This window comes from Palaemon carinicauda, chromosome 42 (assembly GCF_036898095.1).
Source record: "Palaemon carinicauda isolate YSFRI2023 chromosome 42, ASM3689809v2, whole genome shotgun sequence".
In the NCBI taxonomy this organism is placed as follows: domain Eukaryota; kingdom Metazoa; phylum Arthropoda; class Malacostraca; order Decapoda; family Palaemonidae; genus Palaemon; species Palaemon carinicauda.
The window spans coordinates 7,155,006-7,172,534 of record NC_090766.1 but is presented as its reverse complement, the minus strand read 5'-3'; the positions used below and the strand labels follow the sequence as shown (position 1 = coordinate 7,172,534).

The following is a 17,529-nucleotide window of genomic DNA, read 5'->3' as shown; positions in this document are numbered from 1 at the left end:
AACGAAAAATATTCTAAGAACAGTAACAGCATTTAAATAAATATTTTCTTTATAAACCATAAAAAGTTAACAAAACAAGAGGAAGAGAAATAAGATAGATGCCCGAGTGTACCCTCAAGCAAGAGAACTCCAACCCAAGACAGTGGAAGACCAGGGCACAGAGGCTATGGCACTACCCAAGACTAGAGAACAATGGTTAGACTTTGGAGTGTCCTTCTCCTAGAAGAACTGCTTACCATAGCTGAAGTCTTTCTTCTACCCGTACCAAGAGGAATGTAGCCACTAAACAATTACAGAGCAGTAGTTAACCCCCTTAGATGAAGAAGAATTGTTTGGTAATCTAAGCGTTGTTAGGTGTGTGAGGACAGGGGAGAATCTGTAAAGAATAGGCCAGACTAATCAGTGTATGCGTAGGTAAAGTAAAAGTGAACTGTAATCAGAGAGAAGGATCCAATGTAGTACTGTCTGGCCAGTCAAAGGACTCCATAACACACTAGTGGTAGTATCTCAGTGGGTGGGTGGTGGCATGGCCAACCTAATACCTAACAAATGTATAGCGTTTCCTTTAGGACATTACCGGATTGTAGATTGATTATTTATTGCCACATACTTTTACGAATTGTGTGTGATGTGTTGTGGTATTTTAATTAGTGTGTAATAATATTTTAAATTTTTAGCTCTTCAAGTAATAATGTGGCCCTAAACGTTCCAGGTGGTCCTAGTGCAAAACCGCTGACCCAAGTTTTAGAATTAAATGCAATCCAAACTACAAGTACTGTATATATCTGAATGTCCCCTTTATAGCTGGTGATTTGTTGGTAGCACCCTTTACCTTCATACCAGATATTGACCACATCTTTGCATCCCTTTTGCCCCATAAATAATCAAATTTTGATTACTGTCGTCTTCAACTACTTCTATGCCTCTTACAATTGAGGACAGCTAGTGGACCAACTCCTGCATACAACCCGAGAAATAATAATTCCGGTAAATGGGTTTAATGAGTGTTGTTCAAAGCAATATTTTCATTACATGTAAGTTTTATTTCATCACAAAGTGAAGTGAGGGTAAATAACCATCTCATGGGATAGAGCAACGATGCTGAAGATCTGTGCTCATGAGGGATGTACAGTATATGTTATGCCTCAGATTCACTATCCACTTAACATAAGGTGAAATATGGTATACGTGTTTGTATGAAAACATCCCATAATTTGAGTACTAACAGACTACTTGAAGTGAAATCTAATGGCAGCAAAAACTCTTCCTTTGGGCAATTTTTAAAGATCATCTTAGATATATTCTTTTTCTGTTGATAGACAGTTACCCCCAAAGAATCCACTTTAATAATATGTTTAATTTTTTTCACAGGCACAATTTGCATGAAGTAAAAACTCGTTTAAGTCACAACCTTCGCCGTCTCGAAAATCAAGCATTGGTGTCTCGCACTGACAACTACCAAGCCTTGCTGAATGCCATTGCAGGAGATATTGTTAACCAGAGACAGCATAAAATAGCAAGGAGAATGGTAAGCTGTAACTTCTCATTTTATACAGGATGTGATACTTTAGGCAAAGTTAAACTGTGTGATGATAATATTCCTCTAGGATTTCTAATAAAACCTAATACAACAGACTGCATGATGGTGGTGGTTGTAATTATATTTAGGAGTGTGATAAAATCTGCCATTAACCCTTATGAGTGCCATTAGTTAAGGATAAAACAGAGGATGCAATCTTGGAAGTGCAGGGTGGCTTTAGAAGAGGTAAGGGATGTATAGATCAGATTTTTATTGTTAAGCAGATATGCAAAAAATATTTAGCAAAATGTAAGGAGGTATATGTTGCATTTATGGATCTGGAGAACGTATGATAGAATTAATAGGGAACTGTCGAATGCGATGAAGCGATATGGACTTGCTTGAAGGTTGTTGCACGCAGTGAAGAGTTTATTCGTATGCGTGTGTTAGGATAGGGAATGAAGTGAGCGAGTGCTGAGACAGGGATGTGTGATGTAGCTATGGTTGTTCAATTTGTTTGTAGATAAAGCTGTAAAAGAGGTGAATGCTTGAGTGCTATGTTAAGGATTGAAACAGATAAACGAAAGTGATCATAAGTGTGAGGTGAATCAGTTGTTGTTTACAGATGATACTGTATTGGTTGCAGACTCGAAGAAGAAACTGTGTTGATTAGTGACAGTTTGAAAGGGTGCATGAGAGAAGGAAGTTGCAAGTTAATGTGTGTAAGAGTAAGGTTATGAGATGCACGAGAAGGGAGAGTGGTGCTAGATTGAATGTCATGTTGAATGGAGAGTTACTTGAGGAAGTAGATAAGTTTAGATACTTGGGTTCTGTTATTGCTGAAAATGGTGGAGTGGAAGCAGATGTACATCAGAGTGTGAATGAAGGATGTAAAGTGTTGGGGGCGGTGAAGGGAGTGGTAAAGAATAGTGTTAGGCATAAATGTAAATGGTTTCTGTATGAGAAAGTGATTGTACCAACTGTGATGTATTGATTGGAGTTGTGGGGAATGAAAGTGGCGGAGTTATAGAAATTGAATAGTTTTGAGGAGTGTGGCTTTTGTATCTCGGTTAGATAGGGTTAGGAATGAAGTAGTAAGGGTGAGAAATTAATTAGAAGCTAGAGTGGATATGAATGTGCTGAGGTGGTTTGGCTATGTAGAGAGGATGAAAAATGGTCGTCTGCTCAAGATGGTGCTGAATGCATGAGTTGATGAGAGAAGTGCTGTAGGAAGGCCAGGTGGGTTGGTGGAGTGAAGAAAGCCCTAGGTGACAGGAGGATAGATGTGACAAGCAAAAGAGCGTGCTAGGAATAGAAATGAATGGCGAATGATCGTGACAGTTCCGATAGGCCCTGAGGCTACCTGGAGTCGCCTTTTTTATTACTGAGGTAGCGGCAGTAGGGGAATCAGCATATGAAGCTTCATTTGTGGTGGAAAACATGGGAGGGTGGACTATGGCACCCTAACAGTACTAACCAAACTCAACCGAGTCCCTCTTCAGGCAAAGAAGAACGAGAAAAAAATCCCAAAATTGTGGAAATGGATAGATGAATAGATAGATTTATGTCCAGTACTTTATATGGAAATTTTTTGGAAAAATTTTGTCATACCTTGTACAGTATAGTTTTTGTGCTAAAATGAGTTTAAAGTTAAAATGTCCAAAATAAAAAGGGCCTTGGGCTTTAATACTGTCTTATATTTTCATTTTAGGAACTGCAGCGATTGCTTATAACAGCCAAGCAGCTCGATGAAAAGGAGAACTTTTATAAAGATCAACTGGAGTCATATCAGACTTACCTCAAGACTTGCCTTGCAAACATAGCTGCTCGAAACAAGTGAGTACCTGGGTATGTTGTTCTGGTTTATCAAAAATACAACTTCAAACTTTTTGAGGCTTGTTACTAAAGATAAGTGCCCTTCATATTTCATGATGAAATTTAATCCATTGCAAATTGTGCATTGTTAAAGTTTCAGCCAAAGAAAGAATGAAGAATCATAATAGCAATTGGTTTGAGAGGATGCAATTTACTAGCTTGTTTAACCAGAACAAAGAGTTTTAAATGAATCAGGTTATTTTTTTATTTGGTTGAATGTCTTAGTGTTTTTAATCATATTTTACATTTTTAGCAAGAAAGTGCTGAATTGAAATATATTTTCATGTAAAATTATTTTTATGGTGGCTAGGAACTAACTCGGTTGAGTCCCTTGTTAGGCTGGAGGAACGTAGAGAATAGAGGTCCCTTTTTCTGTTTTTGTTTCATTTGTTGATGTCGGCTACCCCCCAAAATTGGGGGAAGTGCCTTGGTATATGTATGTATGTAGGAACTAACTACATTTCACACACAGGAATGTCCACGAGTGTAGCAAGTCAGGTGGAGATAAAGGACGTTCAAAACAGACCGTTAAGTATACTGCCATTAAACTGAAGGAGAAGGGCGTTTTGTTGGAGATTGAAGATCTTCCAGATATGCAACTGAAAAATGTATTGTTTGAAATCACACCTTTAGCAACTACAGGATTTTTCCATGTTCAAGTCAAGTTTATGGGTGTCCCTATGGAATTTGTGGAAATAGATATACAGGTAAGTTGGAAATTTTTGTGTTACAAGTTTTCAAATTGAGGTTTGAATACTTTTTGTAGTATATTATTTCTGTAGCTCATTTCATATTAAAGATTTATAACTGGGTTATTGAATAATATTCTTTTAAATTAATGTTTTAGCAAAGAATAATAAATTCTGTTTTAGGTCTGTTAGCATAAGATGAAAATCTTCAGTAGACTTTGGGCAAAATATTTCACACAAAGTTAATAATCTTCAATATTACCAGGACCTTCTGCAACAACAGTATGAAGGCGTCAGCGTCAAAAAGATGTTTGCCAAAGTCAAGGTTAATGTTAACCTCCTCCTCCATCTTCTGAATTCAAAATTTTACTCTAAGAAAAAGTAGGACCAGAAGACACAGTAAATGTGTGTATAGAACAGATTTTAATCTTTAATTTCTATCACTTGAGCATTGCTATTCAGCTACAGGAAGCCTTTTATCTTCGTCATCAACTTAAGCGCAGAGAAATTTTCTAGAAAAGGTAAGATTTTTTAAAGTAATTACAAGGCAAAAAAATATTCCGGTGATAGATTTTATTCCACCAATGACGATATACTAGATATGCCTGTTTACCTTCATGCAATATTATTTTTTTGAGTATATACTGCTGAAAATATTTGTATTTTGGCTCTATCAAAGTAATGGTACATGTAATGTACTTTGCCTACATGTAACTTAAAAAAAAAACTTAGGCCCTATGATTGGTTAGAAATTGTTCTAAACTTAATCAATTTTACAACCTTTGTATCCCACACCTAGGTCAAAATTCCTTGAATAGCCGTGTTCAAATTATTAAAGTATCTGATCTATTTATTGTGGAGTAGGTTGAGGAGAATTTAGTGAATCCCTGATCCTGTTATTGTAAGAACAACTTCCAAACTCAACTTTTCATGGTACAGTACTGTTAAAGAGCTTTTACATTATTAAGTCTTCAAGTACTTGAAAGATTTTTCCCTGTTTACACTTTAGTACAAAAGATAATATACAAGGTTTATATGTTGTTGTTGTCAATCATATACAGTATACAGTGGATACTGGAAAAGGTTGATTTTTTTCAAAGTGAAAGTTGTTTCAAGCAATGAGGGTCCATCTTTGGATAGCTCGAATGAAACATGGTGGAAGCCAAACACAAACTATTGATAGGTGCTATTATTTTACACAATAACAATTGCTATCAAATTGACACCCTGAGGTTAATAACCTTGGATGTGATTTGATTTATCATATAACCTTGGAAGTTCCAGGAATTTTAAAACTTATATAGCTTCTTAAATTAGATCTCGGGAAGTAAAATCGCTAATGATCTGTTGCTGGTATTTTTCTGATCCAGTCCACTATAAATGACAATCATAATAGTTCTTCACATTTAATTCTTTACAGTAAATTGTTTTTCTGTAGTGGTTTTAGCTCCTGACATCTTCTTTGGTCATCCAGAGTAAGAATTTTCCTTTTGTAGATTGTATATATTTATTTGCTCTCTTGTATTTTGTGTCCCTCTTTATTTTTTAAATATTACCGTGTTATTTTTAATTGACTTAGCGTATAGCATACACTTCTTACCCAATCTTTCTAATCCATTGAGAATTGCTTTTTAAGCCATGGCAAACTTTTATTGGAGAATCATTTAATTATATTTGGTAAAATTGTACAAGTTTTTAGTTAGCTTTGGAAGTTATGCCATGGTCATTCCTTTATACTATTCCAATTTTAAGTATGTTCACACAAGTTTTAATTACTTTAGTATTTTGAAGACTTTCCAGTGTTAACGGAATGTACAGGGACCATTGTTATTCAAGACTTATATGTTAAGGCAATGGAAATCTTGCTCACTTTCAAAATTCTGGTAGAGAAATATACAAAAAAGTTGTTTGCATAAGCAGAAAATTAATTTTCTCATAAGATGTTGCATATATTTGCTTAGGTGATGTTTGTGAGGTCATTGTAAGAAATATTTAATTATGATGATATTGAAACCCAGGGTTTTGTATTTCGTTTATTGTATTTCTTTTATGTAATCACAATGATTTTATACTGATTGTATGGTATATTGTGTACGAGATAACCATGGTGCTATTCAACAGGTTAAATTAAGTTACATGCATCCTTCCAACACAATGGTCTGCTTATTTAAATTCGGGTATTTAGACTATAGTTCTGCATTGCCAATACAGTATACGGTACAGTACTTTATTTATTTGAGGACCATTGTGGAAAACATTTTTAACTTTGGAATAGTTAGTAAATGGTTACAGTTTTGAAGGTAATACTTGGTAACCATGTTCTATATTTTTATTTCTTGCTGATCTTAGTGAGGGGCTGAAACATATCTTTGAAAGTAAGGCTCTCTTATCGAGTTCAGCCATAGATTTAAGGAGAAATTAACTTTCTGAATACAGTAACTTAATTCTTTTTTGTGTGGATTTTGTAAAAGCCATTTCTATATTCATATTGATAATAAATTTATTCTTTTTACGAAAAATATTTTATAATCTTTTTGATAAATTATTACTTAGTGTTTATTATTGATAAATCACTACTTCTGGAACTTTTAAGCCAGTAAAAAAAATTGTTCCTACAATTTACCATTACTTTATATAAAAGCTTCAACGGTCCTTATAAGCAACATGTCCTAAAGGCATATAGTTTTGTCAAACCCATTAATTAGATTCACCCAAACATGTAATTAGATGTCTTGAAGACAGTAGAAGCACAAAAGCTAAGAGTGTGAGTGTACACATGCATGCTCAATCTGGTTGGTAGTGGTATAACTACCCTCAATATTACAGATGCCTAAACCATGTTATCACAGTGGATGTTTGTTTGCTTTTGCAATTGGATAATCTTGACTTTATTTCCCTTTTATGTTCTCAAGTTTAATATTACCATTTGCAGATCAGACTTTTTCCATGCTTTTCTCCTGAAATTGTATATCAATACATTAATCACCAGTCTTACCATCTTGAAAATATTTGGTCTGTGACAGAATTGAACTGTTATTTGAAATGCCCTCTTATGGTGTTAGTGCATAAGTTAGCAAATTACTAGTTTGTTTTATACTATCACAATTTTAATTAATAATCTATATAGCCTACATTACCTTTAGTTTGTTGGCTCCCAAATAACTAGTGTACAGTACGGTATTAATAATCACCATTTACTTAGGGCCCTTCCACACGAGGGGCAAATGCGAGGCGGGCACTTTCATTTGCTCGTAATTCTTTCACCTTGAAACAGTGTTTCCAGATCAAACTGCCCAAGGCAGACAATAGGCACAGGCAGGCGAACGTGACTTCGGACAGGGGGCAGAGTGCAGTCAGAATTGATACAGACAATAGTCAGGCACCCTTCCAGTGTCTCAACGGGTTTGCCCATAATTTCCTCGTCTATGACGTCGTCTACACTCGCATCGTCACCCATACAACAAAATTGGTAATAGTGTCTGCCCGCCGTGTATTTGCCCCTCCTGTGGAAGGATCTTTAGAATTTATTTGATGTATGTCTGCTCAGATTTTCTGCCTTGGTAATTTCCTCGTGATATATATTACAAAGTACTGCTTCTTTTCATATTGTTAGCGTAAATTTAGTAATGTATTTTTATTTCTGTCAATTTGGGAGAGAAAACATTGATATTAATGTTCTCCAGTTACCCTACAACCAAAAAAGTTAAACAATCAGTTGGAGGTGTAGCATAACTTAATGGACCGTAAATTGGTTTATATTAATTTAGAGTGTCCTAATCTGTATTTTATACTTCACGTCCAATTAGTGCGATTCATTTTCATACAATAGAAAAAGTACCCTTAACATTTTCATGTGCTATTTCTAAAAGGTAAGGGATATGTGCATGAGTGTTGTAATTCAAGGGGTATTAGTTTGTTGTGTGGTTGGAAAAGTGTATGGTTGAGTACTAATTGATAGGATTAAGGATAAAACAGAGGATGCAATTTTTTTATGTACAGGATGTTTTTAGAAGAGGTAGGGTATTTATGAATTGGATTTTTACAGATATGCGAGAAATATTTAGCAAAAGCCAAGGAAGTGTCTGTTACGTTTATGGATCTGGAGAAAGGGTATAAGAAACGATGTGAGCGAGTGGTTTCCAGTGATTGTGAGGCTGAGGTAGGGATGTGTGATGTCGCCATGGTGGTTCAATTTGTTTGTTGGGATTGGTGAGAGGTGAATGCTCGACTACTCAGTCAAGGATTGAAACTGGTAGACGAGGATCATGAGTGGGAGGTAAATCAGTTGCTTGCAGATGATGGTGTACTGGTTGCAGACTTGGATGAGAAGCTTGGTCGATTAGTGACAGTTTGGAAGGGTATGTGAGAGAAAGAAGTTGAGTTAATGTGGGTAAGAGTAAGGTTATGAGATGCACAAGAAGGGAGCGTGGTGCTGGGTTGCATGTCATGTTGAAGGGAGAGTTACTTGAAGGAGATCAGTTATAGTACTTGGGTCTGTTGTTGTAGCAAATGGTGGAGTGGAAGCAGATGTGCGTCAGAGAGTGAATGAAGGCTGTAGTGTTGGGGGCAGTGAAAGGAATGTTAAAGAATAGAGGGTTAGGAATAAATAGAACTGGATGAGAAAGGGATTGTACCAACTGTGATGTATGGATCGGTGTTGTGGGGAATGAAAGTTACGGAGAGACAGAAATTGAATGTGTTTGAGAAGTATCTGAGAAAGCTAGTGGATATGAATGTGTTGAGGTGGTTTGGCCATGTAGAGAGAATAGGAAGTGGCTGTCTGCTGAAGAAGGTGATGTATGCAAGAGTTGATGGGAGAAGTACAAGAGGAAGGCCAATGTTTGGGTGGATGGATGGAGTAAAGAAAGCTCTGGGTGATTGGAGGATAGATATGTGAGAGGCAATAGAGCGTGCTAGAAATAGGAAGGAATGACGAGCGATTGTGGCGTAGTTCCAGTATCCCCTGCCGCTTCCTCTGGTTGCCTTGGTGACCGCCGAGGTAGTAGTAGTAGGGGATTCAGCATATGAAATTTCATTTGTGGTGCATAACGGAGGGGAAGGGTGGGCTATGGCACCCTAGTAGTCAACCAAACTGCTAAATCCCTTTTTTTTTTTATTAAGTCAGTTACCCTCCAAAATTGGGGGAAGTGCCTTGGTAAATAGATAGATGTATGTGTAATGTAGGTTTGTAAAGATATGTATAGTTTTTTCTAATTTTATAGTATTAGGGGATGTTGTTTTAACCCTATCCTTCCATTAGAAACGTATATGCGTTACAAGCTTCAATATCTTGTTTAAAAGGTGTTTTAATATCTCTGTTTAGTTAAAGTATTGCAAAATCATTCTTATTGCTTACTTCTTAATGCTAAACCTATCACTGTCTCTGCAGAAAATAGTACTTGTAAATTCATTATATATAAAACCCACAATCGTAGAGAAATGTCCACTTTAGTCTCTTTCTAGCCATGTTGCAATTGCTACGGAAATTTTTTTTAGGTTGGCTATACAATTAAGAGAAGTTATATGCCTTCATTACCTTTGATTGTTCTGATATCACTGTCTCCAACACATTAAAAGGTTGAATTCTGATATAACTTTTAGGGGTTCTTTTGTTTCAGACTGGGAGAACTAAAAGGTGGTCTGGAAACGAGACTTGATTATGATTAATTGGTTGTATGAAAAAATTTAGTTTGGAATATTTTTTGCACTGTGTTGGCTTAAAAGCTAGTCTATACCATACTGCTTCAACTCTTTCCAGTTATTATATTATTGCCTGCTCCAAATGCATGTAACAGATCATGCTGCTGTAATCGTAGATTAATTTCCAACATTTGCTCTTCAAAGTTAATTGGCATAGGGTACAAATAAAGCCTCCACAAAAATATTGGTTTAATGTCAGATTTGTTTTATAAGCATTAGCAATTATTTTATAATCTGATGATAACAATACTGTTTCTTTGTGGCCAATCTAACAATTGATAACTAAGGTGCAAAGATAAAAAATAATTTGCTAGTGAATGGAACTTCCGTATACTGTACTATACAACTCCCTTTACAGTACTATTATTACAGTCATAAGACAAGAATGCAACCTGGTACATTTAGACTACTGATACAATAGTTAGGTCATCAAAGGTTCCAGGAACAATAGTTTACATTTAAATTCAAATAAAAATTAAATAAAATTTCAGAAAAGTTAAAAATTAATTGTACCTTAACAATAATAGTCATCTTTTGTGCAACTGTAATTTTATGAACTTGTACTGCCATTTTGCAATCACTATTTCCTCGGATAGTCTTTAGAACTTTACCATTTAGTAAACCAATGCTAAACAAAATAAATACAATCGGCACCCATTTTCTGCCTAATATTACCTTAGCCATTAGGTTAACACCAAATGGATTATATATTTTCTTAATTGTAACAAATAGTAAAAAATATATTAACCTCTTCAAACAAATATAACTACGATTAAGCTTGAATATAATTCTTTAATTATGACTGGTGATGAAAGCAGCACAGGCAGCAATTAAAACAATTCGCCAATTGGAGCATTTTGAAGCCAGAGATCATGCATGAAATTGTAGAGTTCATCAGTCACACCAACCTGAAATTGAAAACAATTTTGTAATAAATTCCACAATGAAAAATAATATTAACTTAGACTTTTGGGGTAGATTTTTGAGGGATTGCATCGTATTACATATATACAGTATTACCTAAAGTATCTTTGTCGGAGTAAAATCCATTTACCAACTCGAAAATTCTTGTACGAATACAAACTTTTCATTTTATATTTTAATTGTCCTTTTGTCGTCTTAGGAATACAGTACTGTATTATTCTTTTCTCAGGATTTTGTGAGAAGCCCAAGGTTTAAAAAACAAGCAGAATCTGCAAGATACAACGGAAAACAACCACCCCAGTCATGCTCTGTGAGCACGCGGTTTTTGGCCATCTCCAAAATGATTACATGTCTGGCAGCTATTGCATAGACATGGAGGCCTTCTCGACAACCTAACAGCAACTGCTTAATCTACAGGACCAAGTTGACTCGACCTAGAAAAGGGGTTGACAGCATATCAAAGAATGATTAGTCAAGATAGGGCAGATTAGACAAAAAGATTGACAATGGTAAACTGATAGGCTGTATGGGTAAATATAGGTCACGCCCAATACTTTATAAATACTGGCAAGACCCCTTGGATAATGGATCTCGCTATTGGATAACTGCTGTATCTATACTGCTCCCAGCCCAACGTGTGCAATTTCTCCTCTTCCCAGAGGAGGAGAGCAAGTTTCCCATTGCCCTTCTCGTTAAGAAAAAAAAGCCCTCAAGAGACATTCCAGACTCCATGCAGTTGGTGAGTGTGGGCCTAGGCTCTTCAACAGGGCACGAAAGGCATTTCTGCCACAGAAGGAACATTAGATCGGGGAGTGTCCCAGTACCTCTCAGATATAGAACTGAATGCAAGTGCCACCCAGTACAAGATAAAATGCCCAAGTGATTAACCTTAGCTGAACACAAGCACTGGTGGTCAAGACAGCCATACGCCCTCGTCACTTCCTGCCTCAGGGTTGTTCCCGGGACCATTCAGTGATAGCTTCACTTAGAATCTCTACGTGCTGTTACTGCTCCCAAACTCCGAGACCAATTACCGGCCAAGTATTCCCAGAAGTGCCATTTAGTTTACGCTTAAGAGATTGGAATAGGTGACTCCTTGATACGCTTAAGAGATTGGAATAGGTGACTCCTCGATCAGATCCAAACAATCTTACAAGCACTGGTAAGCCACATTGTACTCGCACAGCTGTCAACAAGAACTCTTCCCAACATTGGACAGGCATTTAATCACCCTATTCAGCCCCATGGGAGAAACAGTGCAAAGAACCCTACTCAGTGAAGGGTGGGTCTACTAGTACATCCTCACCTTGTTTCCGAAATAAGAGGATATGTACTGGGAACAAACTCTAATTGATTAGACTAATCATTAATTTGGACGGGAACTCAAGTACCTGCTCCCAGTGCTCAGTTGTCAAGAGAATGAGCACATGCACTAATTCCTGGTGCTCGGTTCTAACGAGAATGAGAGCTTCCGCTACCTGTGCTCGGTTCTTACAAGGACATAGACAGGCGCTACCAACAGAAATAAAGGGCCAAAAATGCTCCTGTTCACGGACGCCTCTAAGTTGGGATAGGGCGCACATCTGAGAACCAACATTGTGCATGGGGTAGGGTCACCGGAGGACCAAAAACTGCACACCAACGAGCTACCCCACCACAGTCATGCAGTATGTCAACAAATTTGGGGATGGTGTCTTGTCCACTGTGCGACCTGGCAGCGAAGGCACACACACAAGTGATAGACAACATGGTAGCCCTAACAGCAAGGTTCATTCCGGGGAAACAGAGCGCTATTACAGACGAAGTTTGTCTGTGAAGGTCCCTTCATCTTCAAGTGGTGAAGACAAGTCTGGTTGCCCGACCATAGACCCGTTTACAACCAGCTTAAACCTCAAACTACCTGTCTATTGCTCACTAGACCCAGACCCAGAGGCGTGCATCGAGGACACATCTTGGCACTCCTGGGATGGGATGAATGCATATGCCTTCCTTCCATTTGCCTAATCAGAAGAGTCCTAGCTACCTCAAACCTCTTGCTGACTCTAGTGGCCAAATGGAGTGGTACCAAGACCCGACTATCTCCCTACTCAAGGAAGAGCCGGCTCTGCACAGGTGTCCACTATCTAGTTCCATCTCGGAAAGAAGAGGGTTTTCGAGGAGAGCTGTACGAGAGGTGTTAGATACCTCAGAAAATCCTTCACAGCAGACTAACAAATGAAATGTGGAGGCTTCTGCGCTTGGTGTTGGAAGGATATCTCTAGTCTCGACTTTAGTGTGTAATAGTGAACTCCCTGATCTTTCTCTAAATAGGTATACAGTTGTTAGTGCCAGCAATAAAGAGCTAATGGATGGTGTTAGGCCATGAATTCTGACTCAAAAGGCTTAGCCCGGGGACTTACAGAGAGATCCATGCTTATGAGGAGTTTTAGCAGTCATGCTTACTCAGACTGGTACGTCTTCCTGAATAGGATGTTGGGAAGGTCCTAGAATTCCTCAAAATGGCCCCGTTCGAACTACCTCAGACAGGGACCTAACCCTCAAGGCTGATTTTCACCTGGCACCAACATTGTCTACCAACAGAGTCCATGAGATCCACGGTACTCTATTTCATACCAGGTCTCGCACTCAAGGGACAGAGAGAGATGACATTCAATTTCATGCCAACACCTCTGAACCCAGCAGCTCGGGATGGACAGTACGAGCCTTTCTCAATCTCTTTCCTGCGGACAATATCTAAGAAGCCAGGTCTTCTGTCTCGTCTGGAAGTATCTGAAATGGACGGCTAACTACAGACCAACCATTCAGAACCTGTTTTGGCCACACGTAGGGTAAAGAAGATTTGTAGGACCCCATTCTCTTTATGGCTAAGGGAAAATGATCAGGAGGGCATACAAGAGCAGGGTTAATGCGACCCTTACCATTATTAAGGCTCGTGAAGGGTGGTCGACAGTGGCTCTCAGGAAGAAAATTTTAAGAAAGGTGCTGAAGGCAGAGGATGGAAGAGACAATCAAGCTTCACAGTCCACTACCTCCAGGAAATTACCCACAGGTCTCGACGACACCTCTGAATCTCCCCTCAAGAAACTAGAGTTAACACGATTAAATGTTATACTGTATGGACCTTGTAAAATATCCCATACAACTACAAAAGGTGTTTGGCTCGCTCGTAGTCAATTGCTTCTCATCTGAAGAACACTTCCCAAGAAGAGTTTAGTATGTGGGTTCAATTATAACACTGGCCAAAGTATCCAAGACAAGTATTGCCTGACATCTATCTCCAGTAGTGAAGTTATTCGTGCATGAAAGTGTCCTTTTGGTTCTCTTACTTGAAAAACAATTCAAGAGGCATAGAGTTTTGCATGTTTGATTTCTTTCCCTTGAGCATGGATCAGACCACACTATGAGGAGTGGAACATTCTGCTTTTCTGTGCGAGACCCCGAGTCCCTTTTTAAGTGGGCTTTAACCACTGACTTGTTTCCAAATGTCAGACAGTAGAAATCAGACAGGTGTCCTGATGAAAGGCTGATCTTTCACTATCCGCTGCCTCTCTTTATTATGCTCCTGGTTCAGTGTTGGAAGTCCTCGTAAGGGACTGATCGATCCCCAATCAATGCTAATGTGGCTTTGGTTCTCAGTTTGTATGAAAAGACACTGAAATTACCTTTTAGTTCTCTGGACCCTTGAACATCCAGATTATAAGGGGACAGTTTTTCCAGGCTACTGAACGTAACTGCGAGTGTAATAAACTGGAGGATGCAATTGTTATACTTTACCCTTGAGAATTGCTTACACAGGCACTCAAGGTGAATCCTTGTCTGTCTCTGCTGTAGCTGTGACAAGGCTTTGCCAATCACTTCGAGTTAATGAGTGATTTCGAGACAATGTTTCGTACTGAGCACTGCTGCTCTAGCTTTCACCCTGGTCTTGGTTTGGACCCACTCGCCTCGGACACGTACTACTTATCTTGACGAATGGTTGATTCTGAACTAAGACCACTTCTGTCACAAGCTGGGGATCACAATAAATTGGAAGAAATTGAAGCTCCTACCAAGTCGGAGGATGAAGTTTCTGGACATGCAGACCGCCACGGTAGCAGCGAGTTTTTCCTTCAGACTCATACTTGCAGGTTTAAGAAGACAGAGGAATTGCTTCATAATGTATAGGAACAATATACATAACAATGCTAAGTTTTCCTTAGATACCTATGCTACCCAAGTGGAATTTGTTCTACATGGGCATTTTCACAGGATTACTTGTGCACTGGTAAGTCATCAAGGACTCCTTTCTCGTTCCAATGGTTCAGGAAGTGAAAGATGATTTTGCTTGGTGACTGCTAGACAGCAATTCCCCCTCTCCCTCCTCCCAGATATGGTTCTGTTCCATAACACTGATGGAGAAATGAGGTGCAATGCTGGAAGACTTGGTTTTGTCAAGAATGTGAATGCAGGAAGAAAAATACCAACATATCATTGACCCCCAGATGTAAACAATGTTTTCTGCTTGTGCAAGTGAATAGGACAGATTGATGAGTCACTCAATTGTGTTAATGAGCTACTACACAGCCCTAATGGTGGATGCTGACAAGCAGGGAGGGAAAATCTCCCTCCCTCTGCGTATGAACTAAACAGTTAACACATCTGGGCAGCTTGTGAAGATGTGCATCTGTCCGTAAAGCATATCCCAGGAAAAGAAACAAGTTGGCAGACCAACTTCACTGCAAGGGGCAGGTTACAGTGATGGAATAGTTTCATCATCATCACATAGCCAAAATGTTCTTGAGAGCCGAGATGCTTACCGCTGATTGACCTGTTTGCCACCTGTCTGTACAGGAAGTTCCTAGTGTTGTGTCCTTACATTTCAGACCCATGGACCAAGTTTGAGGAAGCATTTTCATACTCTTCAAACAACTTGGACAGCTATGACTCTCCCCATTCAGTCTGATTCATTAGCGTATTGGATTGTTAACCAAGTCATTCCCAGATGACATCTGTTGTCTCTCCTCATTGAGGTCTCGAAAGATTCTACCCTGGTCCAGCCTTCTGTTGGTCACACTTCCAAAGGGTCCACGAACTAAGTTGCGCTTGACAGTTGGAGACTATTCAGGGTCTCTAAAGAGCAAGTTGCTTATCTCAAAAGTCTCTGTGGTTTATCAGTGAATGCCTTCAATGATCATCAAATTGTATCTAACAAGGAAAGTGGGAACTCTTACTTTGATTGGTGTCGTAGAATGGTCTGCCAGTGCAACTATTCAGTTCGTTGCAGATTTCCTCATGGAAAGACTTTCTGCTGCCATGTTGATCAGCATACACAGGTACGCCATCCTTTGCTTGGGAATGAAATGACTTTTCCCAATTGACCACAATCCCCAAAACGTGGCAAAAGGAAAGTATATATATATTTTTGGGCTCAAGCCATGTCGTCCTGATGGAAGCTTCCTATTGGCAGCTTTCTAAGGGATATTTGGCTACAGTGATAGTGTACTCCCAGAGAATTGACCATAGGTCTCCAGAATTCTAACTCCTGGCGCGAGTATCCTTAAGATTTTTCTTAAGGATATCGCATAATATCAGGGGACGTATTTCTTGATACGACACATGGCAATCTTCACACCGAATAGTTTTCGCTCAGAGAGGGAAGAGTAGCGAAATTGAAGGGGAGCCGTTATCAAGGTTACCCAGTGGATCCCCTTCCCGTACTAATACAGGATTCAATATGGCTACCCATTCCTTGTTTTGTAGCGCTTTACACACGGTGTACTCCCGCTTGCTCTAGTGTTCTAGATCTCTATTTCGAGGATTTTATCATGCATTCTCCAGCATCTTCTGCCTCTGGAAAGTGGAGTATTAATCTTTCCTGTGTATGATTTTTAGCTCCGTTCTCACAGTTAAATTATCATAATTTAGATGTGTTTATCGGAGCGTACCCGGTAACCGGAGGAGTCATTTTGGACGCTGTCGTTCGCCATACATGCCTTATTTAGTCAGTAGAACGACGTTCCCAGTATTTAGCTTTAATGAATTTTAGCTATTTAGGCAAAAATTATACTAGTGAAGATAAGATCATGCACATATATTTCCTCTTCCCTAAATGTAATCATCGTATACGTTAGAGTCTCGGTGATATAGCGTAGCCGAGATCGCGCCCCATGCTAGGCTAACCTAGCCTACACGCTTTAGTATACTTTCGTACGTTATCCCCGTTTACCCTCGCGTATCATTTTATCAATTCGACAGGAGATAGTATATCTCCTAGAATTATTTATATAATTTGATACACGGCTCTTTTAGAGATTTAAGGGTAAACCCTCCTTCCCTCCGAGTGTCGCCATCAGGCGACAACCCTATCGTGGTCTTGCCATAGAGTAGCTACTCCAGCTTGCCTAGGCTAGTGTTCCCTGTCTAACCCCCTTGCCGGTGAGCATCCCGGCTTGGTTTTACGACAGTAACTCAGAGTATTCAGTCTTAGTGCTGACAACTCGGCTGCCGGGGGAGTAGTCACTCCCCTGCCGGCTTACAGTTGCAGGCATAGGAAGCCTAGCTTCCCTAGACTGCATCCGAAGTGGTAGTACAATGCCGCCACCTTCTCCCTTGCGGTCTAGAAGACAAGTTTTATTTTGGCAAGGTCCTAGGCTGAAGAATAGATATTCTTCTGCCGCCCAGGACGGCGCTGATATTGAAACGATGTTTCTGATTTGTGACTGGAAATGGCCGGCAATCCGGCCGCCTTCGCCCGACACAACACACAAGACCCTTTCCCTGCCCCTCTCTGTCCTTTAGCGATAGCCTAGCCATCGCATGTCTTTGGCCGGTGTCCTACAATCT

At 39.1% G+C, this 17,529-nt stretch overlaps 2 protein-coding genes across 2 annotated transcripts in view; one reads left to right on the top strand and one right to left on the bottom strand.

Annotated features, from left to right (window-relative positions):
- LOC137633203 (ras GTPase-activating-like protein IQGAP3) overlaps positions 1 to 4,777 on the top strand; it is a 64,938-nt gene extending 60,161 nt beyond the window's left edge. Inside the window, exons 31-34 of the mRNA XM_068365364.1 lie at positions 1,372 to 1,528; positions 3,231 to 3,355; positions 3,867 to 4,101; positions 4,349 to 4,777. Coding sequence (XP_068221465.1) covers positions 1,372 to 1,528; positions 3,231 to 3,355; positions 3,867 to 4,101; positions 4,349 to 4,468 — 637 coding nt within the window. The 3' untranslated portion in view covers positions 4,469 to 4,777. The remainder of the gene's footprint in view (positions 1 to 1,371; positions 1,529 to 3,230; positions 3,356 to 3,866; positions 4,102 to 4,348) is intronic.
- A 5,182-nt stretch (positions 4,778 to 9,959) lies between these two features.
- Naprt (nicotinate phosphoribosyltransferase) overlaps positions 9,960 to 17,529 on the bottom strand; it is a 145,861-nt gene continuing 138,291 nt past the window's right edge. Inside the window, exon 13 of the mRNA XM_068365002.1 lies at positions 9,960 to 10,691. Coding sequence (XP_068221103.1) covers positions 10,614 to 10,691 — 78 coding nt within the window. The 3' untranslated portion in view covers positions 9,960 to 10,613. The remainder of the gene's footprint in view (positions 10,692 to 17,529) is intronic.